The sequence below is a fragment of the Garra rufa genome, chromosome 7, assembly GCF_049309525.1.
Source record: "Garra rufa chromosome 7, GarRuf1.0, whole genome shotgun sequence".
NCBI classification, from domain to species: Eukaryota; Metazoa; Chordata; class Actinopteri; order Cypriniformes; family Cyprinidae; genus Garra; species Garra rufa.
Window position 1 is genome coordinate 19,099,907 of NC_133367.1, and position 17,593 is coordinate 19,117,499.

A 17,593-nucleotide genomic window follows, 5' to 3' on the forward strand; every position below is an offset into this window, starting at 1 on the left:
AACTTATTATATTTCAGTTAGTCCCCAAGACAACATTTCTAATTTTTAAGTTTTTTTTTTACATTTAGTTGTGTGATTTTATCATTTTTAATGTTTTGTGTAAAGTTTTCTAGTTTTACTTTCTAGTTGAGTCATTTTAATACTTAAACGTATTATATTTCAGTTAGTCCCCAAGACAACGTCTAATTTTTAAGTTCTTGTAATTTAGTTGTGTGCTTTTGTCATTTTTAATCAGTTTTTTTGTCTATTTTCATTTCCATTTTTAGTCATTTTAATACTTAAACTTTATATATTTCAGTTAGTCGCCAATGCAACTTTTCAAATTTTTGCAATTTAATTGTGCGCTTGTGTCATTTCTAATAGGTTTTGTGTAAATTTTTCTATTTTCATTTCCGTTTTAGTCATTTTAATACTTGAACTTATTACATTTCAGTTAGTCCCTAATGCAACATTTCAAATTTTTGAGTTTTCACCATTTAGTTGTGTGCTTTGATCATTTTTAATGTTTTGTGTAAAGTTTTCTATTTTTATTTCCATTTTAGTAATTGTAATACTTAAACCTATTATATTTCAGTTAGTCCCCAAGACAACGTCTAATTTAGTTGTGTGCTTTTTGTATAATTGTTGTGTACGTTCTCTTTTTTATATTTTAGTCATTTTAATACTTAAACGTATTATATTTCAGTTAGTCCCCAAGACAACATGTCTAATTTTTGAGTTTTTGATGTTTTTACTAAAAAAGAAAATGGCGGCCCAAGAGGCTTCAACACGTCAGAGAACGCATATGAGTATAAAGTTGTTCTTGACCAGCTGAAATCGACAGATACTTTTTATAAAATGTAGTTTGATCACATCTTCTCAGTTGTTCAAAAGATTAAGGCTTAATAGTTATTTTCCTTGAACTTCAGAGAAAATAAAATAAGAGAAGTGATAAAATGAACCTAAAAAGCTGTAGGAAAAGAAAAGTGGCTTGTATAATAAATATACAATATAATACAATCTAATTTTTAAGAATATCTAAAAAAAAAAAAAAAAAGGCAAAAAGGCGTTTTAATTAGGGCCTATTCTTACTCGTGTTTTGACCACGTGTGCGCAGTGTGTGCGGGGCGTGGTCAGGCGGAATCGAATGATGCTGACGTCATGACGCACAACATGCGTCTCTCTTCGGGAAGATGGCTGCTGTGTACATGATGCGAAACTGAATGGACGGAAAACAGACCAAAAATCCTAAAATTTCCCCCTCTTCCCTTCTCCGCGTCCACACAGATGCGTTTACCTTAAAACGAAGCCGATTTTAACCTAGTGTGAAGAACTAGGATGATAATATGACCCAGAAAAAGAAGAAGCGAGTGAATCGCAGTTTGTTACTGGCGAAGAAAATCATAATCAAGGATGGAGGAACGGTGAGTGTCTGCTGGATTCAACCACAACAAACACCTCAGATACGAAGCGTTAAGTCTTAAATAGACTTATACACCAGTGTTATGTTTATGTTTGAAGGAAATATGCATTTCATCACACATTGGAGGAGTAACGTTAACTGACACTCGTGGTTGTAAACATCAGAATCTACTTCCTGTAATGACCAATAAATCATATCAGCACACATAAAAAAGACAATTATAGGTGATTTTATTAATGCACGGGAGGTTTGGTGACACATTAGATAGGTGTAATGCTGTCTAACCCTCCTGTTATTACTCATAGCTGTGAATATAATAAATTAAACTGTTTTTAATCATACAAAACAAACATATATAGAGAAAAAGCAGTAAATTGTTATGTGCTTCACTATTATAATGACCTTCAAACTTAATAGTGTAAACATTTCTTAGTATTGCTTAACCTATTTTTACCATTTTATTATTTTACATGGATGTGGGAGGTAATCAATAGCATTATAAATATCAAAGTACAGTGTTGTTATCATCCCCTGTTATCATGGTGCTTCCACTGTATTGGTTCGTAAGGGTAGATATGCACAACTTTATATCTGTTATTTGAGTATATAGTCTGTGCAGACGACTCATAATCATGTTTAAGGTTACAGGCTTTGGACATCTGAATGCATTTGTCATGAATTGTGTCTCTGAAAACAGTTATTTGAGTATTGTTTATAGAATTTCTATTTGTTTATATTTTGAATTAGCTTTTCATTTCAAATTAAGTTTTTCATTTGAATTGAATTTGGTTTTGGTTCTAATATTAGCTAACATCTTCTGCGATTTTCTAATTTGTATTTTTCTATCTTTATTTTCGTTTTAGTACTTTTAATACTTAACCTCTTTATATTTCAGTTATACCCCTAGGAAACATTTCTAATTTTTGAGTTTTTGTCATTCAGTTGTGTGCTTTCGTCATTTTAATAATAGTTTTTGTGTAAATCTTTCAGTTTTCAGAAATTTTAATAATTTAATACTTAAAACTTATATTTCAGTTAATCCTCAAGGCAACATTGCTCATTTTTAAGTTTTTATGTAGTTTTTGTAAATTTTTAAAAAAAATTTGTGTAAATCTGTACATTTTTCCCAGTTTTTAGTACTTTTAATACTTAAATGTACTATATTTTAGTTAGTCCCCACAGTTACATTTGTAATTTAGTTGTGTACTTTTCTCATTTTTAATAGTTTTTGTTAGGGCTGCATGATTAATTGAATCCCATTTCCATACGCATTTTGTCAGTAAAGCCGGCTCTGTAATCAGCAGTAAATTAGTTGTGACTTATTACTCGGAATTGGTGCTCTGCATTTAACCCATCCAAGTGCACACACACAGCAGTGAGAAGTGAACAAACACACACACTGTGAACAAACACTGGAGCAGTGGGCAGCCATTTTTATTTTTATTTTCGTTTTTAGTCATTTTAATACTCAAAGCTTATTTAATTTCAATTAGCAACATTTCTCATTTTTGTAATTTAGTCGTGTGCTTTAGTAATTTTGAAAAAAAATTGTATAAATGTTCCTATTTTTTATTTCCCTTTTTAGTCATTTTTAATATTTAAACTTATTATATTTCAGTTAGTCCCACAGGCAACATTTCTAATTTTTGAATTTTAGTAATTTGCTTGTGTGCTTTTGTAATTTTTAATAGTTTTTGTGCAAATGTTTCTAATTTTATTTCCATTTTAGTCATTTTAATACATAAACTTATTGGCCCGGTTTCCCAGACAGGGCTTAGACTAAGCCAGGATTAGACCATAGTTCAATTAGGACATTTAAGTAATTTTTATGAACATGCTAAGAAAAAAACATTACTGGTGTGCATCTTGAGACAAAATAAAGGCACTGATATATTTTAAAATCAATCAGTGCAATTTTATTTCAGTTGAAACAACTCAGACTTACATTTTAGTCTAGGACTAGGCTTAAGCCTTGTCTGCGAAACCGGGCCATTATATTTAAGTTAGTCCCACAGGCAACATTTCTAATTTTTGAGTTTTTGTAATTTAGGTGTATGCTTTTATAATTTTAATAGTTTTTGTGTACGTTTTGTGTTTTACTTCCGTTTTAGTAATTTTAATACCTAAATTTACTATATTTCAGTTAGTCCACAAGGCAAAATTTGTAATCATTAAGTGTTTGTCATCTTTTTTTTCTAATTTTAATAGTTTTTGTGTAAAGTTTTCTATTTTCATTTCTGTTTTAGTCATTTTAATATTTAAACATATTTAAACATATTTCAAATTTTAGATTTCTATTTAACTTATTTCACTTTAGATTTAAATTTTTGTACTTCAACCTACTTCAACTACAAGGCAATATTTGTGATTTTATTATTATAATTTTATATGCTTTCCTTAGGTTTCCCTCCTCAGATTTAGTATTTTTTGTACTTATTTTATTTCAGTTAAATTTCCGTTTTAACAATACTACCTGAAAACAGTCATTTCTTTACAAATAAACCAGTGATAATTAGGGGTCGACCGATATGTGACCCTGGACCACAAAACCAGTCATAAGGTTAAATTTGACAAAACTGAGATGTATGCATCATATGAAAGCTCAATAAATAAGCTTTCTATTGATGTATGGTTTGTTAGGATAGGACAATATTTGGCTGAGATACATCTATTTGAAAATCTGGAATCTGAGGGTGCAAAAAAATCAAAATACTGAGAAAATCACCTTTAAAGTTGTCCAAATTAAGTTCTTAACAATGCATATTACTAATCAAAAATTACATTTTGACATTTATAGTAGGAATTTTGCAAAAAATCTTCATGGAACATGATCTTTACTCAATTTCCTAATGATTTTTGGCATAAAAGAAAAATCAATAATTTTGACCCATACTATGTATTTTTGGCTATTGCTACAAATATACCCCAGCGACTTAAGACTGGTTTTGTGGTCCAGGGTCACATATGTGTTTTTCAGGGCCGATACCGATTATTACAGATCAAATGCACCGATAAACGATATTTTGAACCGATATGTGTCTAGTGTAAAAATGAAAATTGGTAAGACGAGACCAGAGGTTTGAAGTATTGGCACTTTTTGCCATTGTACCACTCATACTGACAACATCTCCACATGTTTTGCACACTGCCTTCCCTGGTGTTTGTTGAGTGTAGTACTCCCACACTGCACTTCGTGTCTTCTTCCGTGCATCCATCTACAATAAGGGGAATATAAAGAGAGAGTTCAAAGTGGGGCCACTGTATGCTTCCTGATTAAACCTATGCATACTGTATTAAAGCGAAACAGCTTGGGGAAATATAACTATTTGGCTTCAAATTATTTACAGGTTAGAAATGTTCATGTAATAGCATAAGCTATAATAATTTCTCATCAATTATTTTCTGATGGCTAAATCCAATGAGGTGACTATCCAATTCATCATCTAATGCACATCAATAGATTAGCTTAAAAACGCACAATGTGTAATGTAAGTGTTAATAATTTAATTCTTAATTTTAGAAGATGTTAAAGGAACACTCCACTTTTTTTGGTAATAGGCTCATTCTCCAACTCCCCCTGAGTTAATAAGTTGACTTTTACCGTTTTGAAATCCATTCTTCTGGCGATATCACTTTTAGCATAGCTTAGCATAGATCATTGAATCCTATTAGACCAATAGCATCGCGTTCAAAAATGACCAACGAGTTTCCATATTTGTTGTATTTAAAACTTGACTCTTCTGTAGTTATATCGTGTGCTAAGACCGGCGGAAATGCAAAGCTGCGAGTTTCTAGGCTGATAAGATTAGGAACTACACTTCCATTCCGGCGTAATAGTCAAGGAAGTTTGCTGCCGTAATATGGCCGAAGCAGGCGGAGTATTATCAGAAATGAGTTCCCAGCTAGTTTAGCATTTGCACATGTGCTGCGTGGTACTGCTCCTGCTTCGGCCTTATGGTGCGTTCACACCGGACGCGACTTGCGCGGAAAAAAGGCGCTATTCGCACGTAGTTGAACGCTTGAACATTTGAGTTTACTCGCGCCATTCGCGCGTGACATTTTCTTCACAACAGACGTGAATTCGCGTCAAGGGAGGGGCTTCTGCCACTCGTCAGCGGGAAAGTAGTTGTAAAATAGGTGAATGAGCTCAATTTGCCAGCTTTAGCTTGCTTGTAGTCTCAATATGTATGTATATGTAGGTCACATTGAGTAAAGAGCATTTTTTAAAACTAACCAGATTGTCCGACCTCCTCACTCACTTTATTCCTAGCAAGATCCCTTTTATTCCTGTTTCTACAAAAGTCCAAAGATGTATCGTACAGCTCCGAGGAACCACAGACAGCAACGGTGATTTTGTCCGCCATTGTTGTTTCGGATTTCTGCCTCCGTCACTACTAGAGCAAGCTCCTGATTGGTTACCGCGGCGCGGCATTGACTTAACATGTAAATCACTCGCGCTTGCCGCTTCATTCGCGTCCGGTGTGAACGCACCTTTATTACGGCAGCAAACTTCTTTGACTATTACGCCGGAATGGAAGTGTAGTTCCTAATCTTATCGGCCTAGAAACTCGCAGCTTTGCATTTCCACCGGTCTTAGTACACGATATAACTACAGAAGAGTCAAGTTTTAAATACAACAAATATGGAAACTCATTGGTCATTTTTGAATGCGATGCTATTGGTCTAACAGGATTCAATGATCTATGCTAAAAGTGATATCGCCAGAACAGGAGAACGGCTGAATGGATTTCAAAACGGTAAAACTCAGTTCCATAGCCTAAATGTCTCATTTTTTGTTCTCCTAACCTAGGCCTACAGTATGTGACACTACACATCTCCATTAGTTTTAATTTACAGTACAGTGCAAATGAAGGTATAAAAACATTAATTTATCTTTTAGTCAAATAAGTTATTTTTTTTACAAATGACTTTACTAATAAAAAAAACTTGGAAAACATCCGATCAGAATGCGTCCCCGACTGCCTCTTCTATTCTATGCGCCTTATAATGCGCTGCGCCTTATATATATGAAAACAGTTTTAAAATAGGCCATTCATTGAAGATGCGCCTTATAGTGTGGAAAATACGGTATATGACTGGATTCCGCAATTCCGTCCGTGTTTTCCGCATCTGGGTGTTTTTGCAACTTCACCGTAAAGGATTGTGAATTACTGAAACGCAATCAACGTCTGCTGCTTACTTACCCTTGAGAGACAACTGATTACTGCCGCACGCTGCTCGCAGCTCCAGCAAGCGTTCTGTCTGTGTCTTCAGTGCCTTCAGCCTTCGAGTTGATTGGTCGGACTCGCGACTCCCAACAAATCAGATGCGCGGTGGGCACAGAGTGGTGAGCTCTGACAGGCTGCGTCGGAGCCAAAGAGCGCGTTTCAAAATGTAATTATTTTTATCGGCGAATCGGTTTTGAACATAACCGATTCCGATATTTGTAAAAATGCTTAATATCGGTGCCAATAAACCAGTCGACCCCTAGTGATAATAATACTATTATAATAGTCAGCGACTTGTCTAAAATGCTTTAAAGCCCCTCACATGTGCAAATGTGGTCGGTCCCACTGAGTCTCAGATCATTTGTTTTACTTTTTCATACTCTTCACCCACATGTCGCCAGAAATGACTGGCTTTCTCAGACCTGAGTCATGACATGACGTTATCAGATGTCCTGCTCTCTGGCTGTCAAGAGCAATCTTGCTTGTTTTATTAAAACGACAGGCTGTGTTAGATCTGAATTCGAACCTATTAGCCCTAGTTTCTGTTTATTTCCTGTTTAATAAGCCAGAATCTCCACTGGTTGGCGCTCAGAAACATCTCAGAAATGTCTTAATACTCTATTTTGATTAGGCCTCAAACAGAAGCGTCACAACCAAACCGAGGCTTGAAGGATGTGTAATAGTACTGGTTTGTTTCTTCGCCGTGGTTGACATCTGTGGTTCTTCTTTCTCCAGCCTCAAGGCTTTGGTTCCCCCAGCGTTTATCACGCAGTCATCGTCATATTTCTGGAGTTCTTCGCTTGGGGTTTGCTGACAGCACCTACTTTGGGAGTAAGTTCTGGTTGTCTTTAATTGTGTTAAGTCAAGATATTATTTTCATATCAGGTGACGTTTATTGTATGCGTAATATGATCATGTAGGAAAGCTTCAGAGTTCAAAATAGCCTTGCATGGGCGTAATGACTGATGTTGTTTTGTCTCTCGTGTGTCTGCAGGCTCTTCACGAAACATTCCCGAAACACACGTTTCTCATGAATGGCTTGGTTCAGGGCGTCAAGGTATCATCTTTAACATCCTCCTGTTTACATCCTGATCATCTGTACACTTTGTGATTGATTAACGGTGCGTTTTTTGTTTGTTTGCAGGGTCTGCTGTCGTTTTTAAGCGCTCCTCTGATTGGTGCTCTGTCTGATGTGTGGGGAAGGAAGTCGTTTCTTTTACTCACCGTGTTCTTCACGTGTGCACCAATTCCTTTATTGAAGATCAGCCCGTGGTACGTTGTTTTTTTTTTTGTTGAGTTTTTTGGACACAAATTGTAGAATATAAAATTAAATTGTGAATAAAATATACATTTTTATATGTAAATGAATTTTTATTGTAATTAAAAAATATTTTACATTTAATTAAAACATTTTTAATTTAATTATTTATTCTTTTTTTTTTTTATTTGACAAGATTTGGATGTCTGAATGTAATTATGCATGAAATGCATTTTTTGAATGCCCTGAAAAAAGTGATAATCTAGTATTATTTGTATATTGTTATAATGTTTATTAATATTTTGAATTGGCTTTCATTTTTATTTTTCATCTCAAAGTTTTAGAAAATTATTTCCATTGTCATTTTTTATGAGTTTTGTAATATTTAAATGTTGGTTACATTTATTTTAATTAATTAAATTAATGATTTAATTGAGTATTTAGACTTTTTTTTGTTGTTTTAGTATTTAATTTAATGTTAATTTAATATTGAATGTGTCATTTTAATTAATCTAAATTTGCAATGTTCATTTAATGTCAATTTTATTAAATTTTTAATGTAATAAAAAAAATGTATTACATTTTACTAATTAAATTAAATTTAAAGTTACAAGATTTGGATGTCTGAATATAATGATCATAAAATGCATTTTTTGAATGCCCTGAAAAAAGTGATAATGTAGCTTATTTCTATATTATTATAATGTTTATTAATACTTTCATTTTTATTTTTAGTCTCAAAGTTTTCGAAGATTAGTTCCATGCTTTTTAATTAGTTTTGTAATATTTAAATGTTGGTTAAATATATTTTAATAAATTAATGATTTAATTGAGTATTTTGACTTTTTTGTTGTTTTATTATTTGATTTAATGTTAATTTAATATTTAAAGTATTATTTGTATATTGTTATAATGTTTATTAATACTTATTAATTAGCTTTTATATATTTTTATTTTTAGTCTCTGCTTTGTCATTTTTTTAATTAGTTTTGTAATATTTAAATGTTGGTTAAATTTATTTTAATTAATTGAATTGTTTATTTTGACTTATTTTAGTATTTGATTTAATGTTAATTTATTGTGTGTCATTAATTAATTAATGTGTGTCATTTAATGTGTCGTTAATGTGTCAAGTTTTAGTAGATTAGTTTCATGCTTTTGTCATTTTTTTAATTCATTTTCTAAAAATATTTAAATATTAGTTAAACTTATTTTAATTTATAGAATTATTTAATTGATTATTTTTGACATTGTTATTTTATTTGAAATAGGTTTTATTTTATTTTTAAATTAAAATTTTAAAGCAATTAAAATGGTTTTAATATTCGTGAAATGCATCTTCTGAATGCCCTGAAAAAGTAGAAATTTATAACTTTTTTCTGTATTATAATGTTTGTTAATATTTGGAATTGGCTTTAATTTGTATATTTTCAACTATTTAGTAGATCAATTACATGCCTTGCCTTTGTCATTTTTAAAATTATAATTTTATATTTAAATGTAGTTCAAATGTATTTAAAATAATTAGTTGAGTATTTTTATTTTATTTTAGTCATTTGAGTATTTGATTTACTAATCTAATGTTTAATGCGAGCTTTTAATTTTAAAAGATTTATCTTGAGTTTCTATCTTAATTTAAAAAGAAGCAAATAATTTTGATTAATTTTGATTATTTTTTCAAAATGAATATCTATCTTATATTGTATTCTTTTTACATTTGTATATATATATTTTTTTTCTTTAATTATTTGTAATTTTTTTAATTTAGTTTAAACATTTAATACTTTAATTACATGCCTTTATCATTCGAAATGTATTTATTTTTATTTTATTTCATAATTTTTTTAAGAATTTTAGTATTTAATTTAAAAAATATGAAAATATTTATCATTTTAAGGAATCTTAATATGTAATATTTGTTTAAAAAAAGCTTTAAAAATAAAATAAACAAATAGAAATAATTTAAACAAAAAATTATATATATTTACATAATATACTGAATGTAATATAGGTTAGAAGCTGATACACATCATCTCAAAAATCTCAAATATCAGTGTCAATATATAGTTTTTTATACACACATCTTATATCACCTCCTTACAAAGATTTAAAAGCATTCCTCTTGTGTTTCAGGTGGTACTTTGCCATTATCTCTGTATCTGGAGTGTTTGCCGTCACCTTCTCGGTTATATTCGCCTACGTGGCCGACATCACCCAAGAGCATGAGCGCAGTATGGCTTACGGCATGGTACGTTTAGCCAATCAACATGTCTTCAGCATCTCTCTTTTTGCCCCTTTGCTTTGTATTAACCTTTATCTTCTTTCTTCAAAAGGTCTCAGCCACGTTTGCGGCGAGTCTGGTGATAAGTCCAGCCATCGGTGCATATCTAAGTCAGGTCTATGGAGACAGTCTGGTAGTGGTTTTAGCTTCGGCCATCGCTATGCTGGACATCTGCTTCATCCTGGTGGCCGTGCCCGAATCGCTGCCGGAAAAGATGAGACCGGCTTCCTGGGGCGCCCCCATCTCATGGGAACAAGCAGACCCCTTCGCTGTAAGTACATTTGACCCTTTTGAGCTTGAACCAAATAATTAATTTTATACGGAATCATGTCATTACTGACAATGCTAATATAGTATCTTGAGCGTGAGTGTTGTTGGAAATGGAAACATTTTAGAAACATGCAGCACTTTGCTCATATCCTGTGTGGGTTTTCTTTAGTGAATCCTTTTTTTTACGCCATTTCCCCTCGAGAGCATGAGGTGTCAACATAATGGAGTTTACTGACATATAAGGTTTTCACACGTGGTTTGTTTTAAACAGTTCCTCTGAAGACTGTTGCAGTTTCCCACAGCGTTTGTCTTGGTTTCGATTGGTTAATACACATTTTAAGGTGGTCTGTCACGCATGGGAGCTCATTACACATCAAAGCACACGAATGCAAAGCCAAAGTGTCTCAAACTGCATTTGTACCACACGTGGCATGCTTGCGATACCTTTACAAATAGGGTTTTTATAATTATTTGTAAACCAATAAGTAAAAAATCTTTGGTGTCACATGATCCTTTAGAAATCATTCCATATTATCAATATTTAAAACAATTGAGTACTTTTTTTTCAGGGTTCGATTAATAGAAAGATCCAAAGATCAGCAGTTATCTGAAATAAAGTGCTTTTGTAAAATTATACACTATACTGTATATATATTTTAAAATGTAATTTATTCCTGTGATTTCAAAGCTGAATTTTCAGTATCATTACTCCAGTTTTTAGTGTCACATGATCCTTCAGTAATCATTCTAATGTGCTGATTTGCTGTTCAAAAAACATGTATTATTATCATTATTATGTTAAAAACAACTAAGTATAATTTTTAATCTTTTTTTGATGAATAGAAAGTTTAGAAGAATAGCATTTCTCTGAAATAGAAATCTTTTGCAACATTATAAATGTCTTTATCATCACTTTTGATCAATTTAAAGCATCCTTGCTAAATAAAAGTATTAATTTCTATCATTTCTTTCCAAAAAAATTAGACCAACTCCAAGCTTTTGAATAATAAAGTGTATAATGTTACAAAAGCTTTTTATCTTTGGATCTTTCAATTCATCAAAGAATCCTGAAAAAATGTACTTAACTGTTTTAAATATTGATAATAATAAAGCAAATCAGCATATTGGAATCATTTCTTTGAAGGATCATGTGACACTGAAGATTGGAGTAATGATGCTAAAAATCCAGCTTTGAAATCACAGGAATAAATTACATTTTAAAATATATTCAAATAGAAAACAGTCATTTTAAACGGTAAAAATATTTCAATTTCAATACTTTGAACACGTACAAACAAGACTCATTTTTCATAGAACCGTTGATGAAAATTGAAGTAAAGCCAATTTGAGTAAACGGTAAAATTGCAGATTTTTTTTATTCTCAGAAAAAAAGTTTAAATATCTGAAAAATTCTTTGGTGCCAATTTGTAGATGACTCGTAAAACATTATCTGAGAAGTCGAAACAGAATAAATATAATATAAAACTATCCACAGCCGCTGTAGAGAAATAATGAAAAGAATAACAACGCTAAAACCGTTTGCATCACAAACCAGTGTGTTCATAATTAAGAATATATTAAAATATCAAGCAGCAAAACAAACTGTTTTTGTGGTTGAGACCCATACAATTTACAAATGGCCACATCCGCTCTATACGGAAACAATTAGGTGAATATGCAAGATTTGAAGCGAACAAATGCAGGGGTTAAAGAAGGACTTACTTCAAATATTTACGATAATAACAAAAATAAAGTAACAAGAGCTTAAAGTGACCAGTGGCTGCGAAATTCTGAATGACAAATCATGTTCTGCTATAAATGTGCACAAACGTATTTTTAAATCGCAGACACGGTCAGTCATAGACAACGGTGTGTCAGCTGTAACAGTTGCTCCCGGCAACGTCGTGGTAAGTTTGAGTGCACGGGTCTAAATCATGACGAGCAAGCACTTTCTTACTGCTGCTGGCATTCAGTAGCTTCCTCGAGCAAGTCGTGCAGAAACAAGCCCCGGGCTCTCTCAGTTTCTTGCACCAACTGCCAAAAGGCTCGCCATCTCTACTTTCTTCAATCCACGCCCAGCGCCATTTATTTTTGAGTCCTTTATCTATCGCTAGGACATCATCCCCAGGCTTCATAAACTTGCGCTCCATTTTTTTTTCTCCGACAATGCTAACGTGACAGTATGGGTGTCAATCATGCTGTGTTGCAAGGACCCGCTCTTCTCTGCTTCTGATTAGCTTGTAACGTTAGTTAAAGCTGCGTTCCTCTCATATGATTGGTAGGTGAAATAAATTGGCTGGAAAATATTAAACTGCATGCGCAGTGCCGGCACGGTGCCGGAAAACTTTAAGCCCTGCAAATGTATATAAATTGTTCATGTGTTTCTCTCCTAGTCTCTGAGGAAGGTGGGTCAGGACTCGACGGTTCTGCTCATCTGTATAACAGTGTTCCTGTCATATCTGCCTGAGGCTGGTCAATACTCCAGCTTCTTCCTCTATCTGCAACAGGTACGGCAAAACGCGGATTTCATTTATCGCTCTGGTTAATCTTTAACTCGCACTTTAATTAATTGTTTACTGGGTCAAGTCTGGTTTATCAAAATCCTGTTAGCAAATAGGACCGTAAAGTTTTATGGTTTTATCCTCTTACCCAGATAATGGGATTTTCACCTGAAAGTGTCGCAGCTTTCATCGCTGTTCTAGGATTGCTGTCTATTGTTGCACAGGTCAGTATTTTCCTGTTTAAAACATACCGATAAAGGATTTGACGTCATTATTTGATAATGGGGATGGTGTTGATATGGCTTGTTTTTGTTTTTCCTCTACAGACTGTAGTATTAAGTTTACTAATGCGTTCAATTGGGAACAAGAACACAATTTTGCTGGGATTGGGATTTCAGATTCTGCAACTCGCCTGGTACGGGTTCGGATCGGAGCCTTGGTAAGACCCAAAACCTAGGTTTAAATTTCTCAAATAATAAATAACTAATACTAACGTCCAATGCATCGTTCCCAATCTCCAGGATGATGTGGGCAGCTGGAGCCGTTGCCGCCATGTCTAGCATCACTTTCCCTGCCGTTAGCGCCCTGATTTCCCGCACAGCCGATCCGGATCAACAAGGTGGGTTTTCTTGAGTTATATGAGGTTACAGATGCAGGCTTATTCTTTGAGGTTGACTATAAAGCTCTTGTTTCTGTAGGTGTGGGTCAGGGTATGGTTACGGGAATCCGCGGGCTGTGTAACGGTTTGGGTCCGGCCCTCTACGGTTTCATCTTCTACATCTTTCATGTGGAGTTGGACCAAGTTCCAGAGAAAGAACCGGATGTCACACATCACCGTGATCACCACCAACAGGTAAGTCACCGCACATTGTTGCATTTAAGTGAATTGCATTGATTGCCGTTTAGTGACAATTCAGGTTTAATTTGTTTTTAATAATAAACACCAATGTTTAGTCGCATCAGCATTTTAACAAAACTTTCAAGTACAAAATGTTTGCAAAGCTTGTTCATGACGTTGCATAATTTTCTGAAAAAAGGATGGATACCTGAGTGAATTGCAATAAATAAACTCAACATAATCAACAACTCAAGCACAATCAGTTTGTTTAAAATTGTTCACAAAAGCATTTGATAGATTTTTTTTAACTAATTGTAAGAATACAGTAGTAAGTAGATACAAATTGTAACATTTTTGCAGATTTTTTTGTTCTGAAGTTGAAACTTTGAATACCTGAAGAAATTATTTGGTACCACTTTGTAAATTGTTTGTAAAATGGTTCTTAAGAAGTCAAAACAATTTATTCTTCTTGACTTAAAAATATATCTATGAACAACTTTTCTTTCTGCTTGATTTTTTTAGTTTTACAAACTATTTACATTTATTCTACTTAACAATTGTTTTATAAGCAATTTACAAATTGGTACAAAAAAAATTCCTTCAGGTATTACTCTTTTTTTTTTTTTTTTCATAGAATTTTCAAAAATTAGTTCTGCTCAAATTCTTACGAATGCTTCTACAAACAATTCCCAACAAATTAGTTCTGCTTAAATTCAATTTGTGTAAATTCTACATAAAATTGCAGAATTTTTATTCTTTTCTAAAAAAAAAAAAAAAAAAAATTGCATACCAGAAGGAATTTTTCCAGGGAATTTGTATTTATTTGCAAGATTTCAAGCAGAAAAAAAAGTTGTTCATAGCATAATTTAAGTCCAGAAGAATAAATTTGAAAATGTTAGCATGAATTTGAGCAGAAAAAGTTTGTTGGTAATTGTTCATAGAACCATTCGTAATAATGTTATGTGTGATATTTTTAGAAATTAAGACGTGTCTATAGTAAAATTCTAGCCAATGCAATTTTGTTTTGTTTTGTTGTATTGACCAGTAAACAAAGAAATGACTGATATTAAAATTTGATTAATTTTTAAATAACTTTTTAAAACATTAAAAATGTATACATTGCATTTTAGTGGATCTTTATTTGGTATTACATTATTTTAAAGATTAATAATAAATATTAAATGTGTTAGATGTAAAATTAGGAGTAATGTTTTAGTGCACAAATAAATATCTAATATCCAGGTTTTTAAAACAAATATATAATTTGATAAATCTAAAAAATATTATACTACCAGTCAAAAAGTTTTGAACAGTAAGATTTTTAATGTTTTTTTTTTTTTAAGGAAGTCTCTTCTGTTCAACAAGCTTGCATTTGTTTGAGCCAGAGTACAGCAAAAACAGTAACATTTTTACTATTTAAAATAACTGTTTTCTATTTGAATATATTTTAAAATGTAATTTATTCTTGTGATTTCAAAGCTGAATTTTCAAAATTATTACTCTGAATTGCTGTTCAAAAAACATTTATTATTAATATTATGTTAAAAACAACTAACTATAATTTTACAGCTTTTTTTGATGAATTTTTGAGCAGAACCAATTTGTAAACTTGCTGAATTTTTGTTGTGAATTGTTTGGTGCCATTTCTAAATTGCCCATAAAAAAAAGTCAAAGCAGAATAAATTTGAATTATTTGATTTTTTTTTAATATAATTTGAGGTTTATTTTAAAAACCTAAAGAAATTGTTTGATACCAATTTGTAAATGACTTTAAGTTCTTAAGAATTGTTCTATGAGCAGTGTAAATTTAAATACAATTTATTCGCAACTATTTGAAAAACTATTCGCAAGAATTTACGAAGAACAATTTTGTAGAAGAATTTGTTAAAATTTGAGCCCAACCAGTTTGGGTAAATTCTTCATAAAATTGCAGAATTTTGATTATTCTCTAAACAAATTTGAAAACCTGAAGGATTTTTTTGTTACCAGTTTGCGAATTGCTCGTGGAACAGTTCTTAAGAAGTCAAAGCAGTATACATTTAAATAAAATCTATATAATAATAAAACTACTCGCAGGAATTTAAGCAGAACAAATTGGTTGGGAATTATTTGTAGAAGCATTTGTTAAAATTTGAGCAGAACCGGTTTGTGTAAATTCTACATAAAATTGGAGAATTTTTTATATGCTCTAAAAAAAATTGGAATAGCTGAAGGAATTTTTTTGTTACAAATTTGCAAATTGCACAGAAAAATTCTTAAACGGTCAAAGCAGTGTACATTTAAATAGTTTGTAAAACTATTTGCAAGAATTAAAGCAGAACCAATTTGTGTAAATTCTAAGTGAAATTTCAGGATTTTTAATATTCTTTAAAACAATTTGAACAAACTTTATAGATTAAAAATATTTACAAAAATTAAAGCAAAATTAGTTTGTTGAACCATTTGTAAAACTTTCAGCTGAGAACCAATTTCTTTTCATTGTTTGTAAAATTGCAGAACTTTTGTTATGCTCTGAAAAAAGTTTAAATGCCTGAAGTAATTGTTCAGTATGAATTTTTAAATTGCCCGTAAAACAATTCGACAGAATAAATTTAAATCATTCTTAAAAACAGTTGCTGTAAATTTGTAAATTGTTGGCAAAATTCCAGAATCTTTGGCATCCAAGCAATTCAAAACTCATTCCATTCCGTTTATAGAAATGCATTTTAAAGTCATTGTGCATAGTTTTATTAGAAAAATTTGTGTCTACATAGGCCTTCACCATAGATAGTTTTGGGAAAAGTTTTTGACTTTGTGTTAACTGTGTTCCTCAAACAGAGTGCAATAATCCCAGGACCGCCGTTCCTCTTTGGCGCATGTTCTGTGCTGCTGGCGCTCCTGGTGGCGCTCTTTATTCCCGAACACCCCCATATGGGCTCTCGTGCGGGCAGCTGGAAGAAGCACACATCACCCCACGGCCACCCGCACAGTCCCCATCCACCTGGAGAGGCCAAAGAGCCCCTCCTACAGGACACTAATGTGTGATTGGGAGTTGGCTGAATTGGCCACGCCCCTATTCTCCATTGAGGAACGAACTGCGCATGGAGGCTGTTGTCATTTATTGAAACGTAAAGCTATATCGGAGGCACGGTCAGTCTTGCGCCTAGAGCTCTACCTTCCTGCGGAGTTTCGTTTAAATACACCTGAACTTGTTGATTGAAGAAAATGACGACAGGAAGGAAAGTCTCCATGATTAAGACTGGGCGTCCCTGCTGAATCACCAATAGAGCACCACTTTTTAAAGAAATGTGTATATAGAAGAACATATATTTAACGATGGTTCTGTCCAAAGGCACTATTGCAACGGCTTGTATTTATTATTTGTTTTTGCCTTTTTTTTTTCCTCTCTTTTTACGTTGCTGTTTTGACTGTCTAGTTGTTCATTACCATAGTTCACTCAGGGACATTATCCTGGTCAGGAATGTTACCGAACACAGTGTGTTCCCCTTATCAGAAGGGCCTAGCGACAATATTAAATAACGGGCTTCATTCAGGAAACGCAAGCAGAATTAATTATTTGCGTTGGACAAACTTACCTAACTCGTTTGAGTCAGAAAATTGTATAGTTTGTTTCCTCAAAAGGAATTCGCTAAGCATTTGTTTGTAAAATTACATTTTTCAGTGGAACAAATTTAGGTAAATAGATTAAACTAATTTGAGTAACTAATTTGTAAAAACCACTCCGTCGAAAAACTAAAGAATTTTATGCAAGTCATTCGCAAAACCAATCTTAAATTTTAGACAAATTGCGTTTGTGTGAATCATTCGTAAAATTA

At 32.6% G+C, this 17,593-nt stretch overlaps 1 protein-coding gene across 1 annotated transcript; it reads left to right on the forward strand.

Annotated features, from left to right (window-relative positions):
* The first annotated feature begins 1,173 nt into the window (after nucleotides 1–1,173).
* Nucleotides 1,174–17,593, forward strand: mfsd14a1 (major facilitator superfamily domain containing 14A 1). The gene is made up of 12 exons (XM_073843909.1): nucleotides 1,174–1,403; nucleotides 7,366–7,461; nucleotides 7,625–7,687; nucleotides 7,775–7,902; nucleotides 10,022–10,136; nucleotides 10,222–10,440; nucleotides 12,833–12,946; nucleotides 13,093–13,164; nucleotides 13,267–13,379; nucleotides 13,462–13,559; nucleotides 13,639–13,793; nucleotides 16,596–17,593. The coding sequence occupies exons 1-12, from the start codon at nucleotides 1,326–1,328 to the stop codon at nucleotides 16,800–16,802; spliced, it is 1,458 nt and encodes a 485-aa protein (XP_073700010.1). The 5' UTR covers nucleotides 1,174–1,325; the 3' UTR covers nucleotides 16,803–17,593.

Coding starts and splice junctions, on each gene's coding strand:
- mfsd14a1 (XM_073843909.1), top strand. CDS start 1,326: ATGACCCAGAAAAAGAAGAAGCGAGTGAATCGCAGTTTGTTACTGGCG. Junction 7,903..10,021: donor TTATTGAAGATCAGCCCGTG/GTACGTTGTTTT, acceptor CTTGTGTTTCAG/GTGGTACTTTGCCATTATCT. Junction 13,794..16,595: donor ACCGTGATCACCACCAACAG/GTAAGTCACCGC, acceptor TTCCTCAAACAG/AGTGCAATAATCCCAGGACC.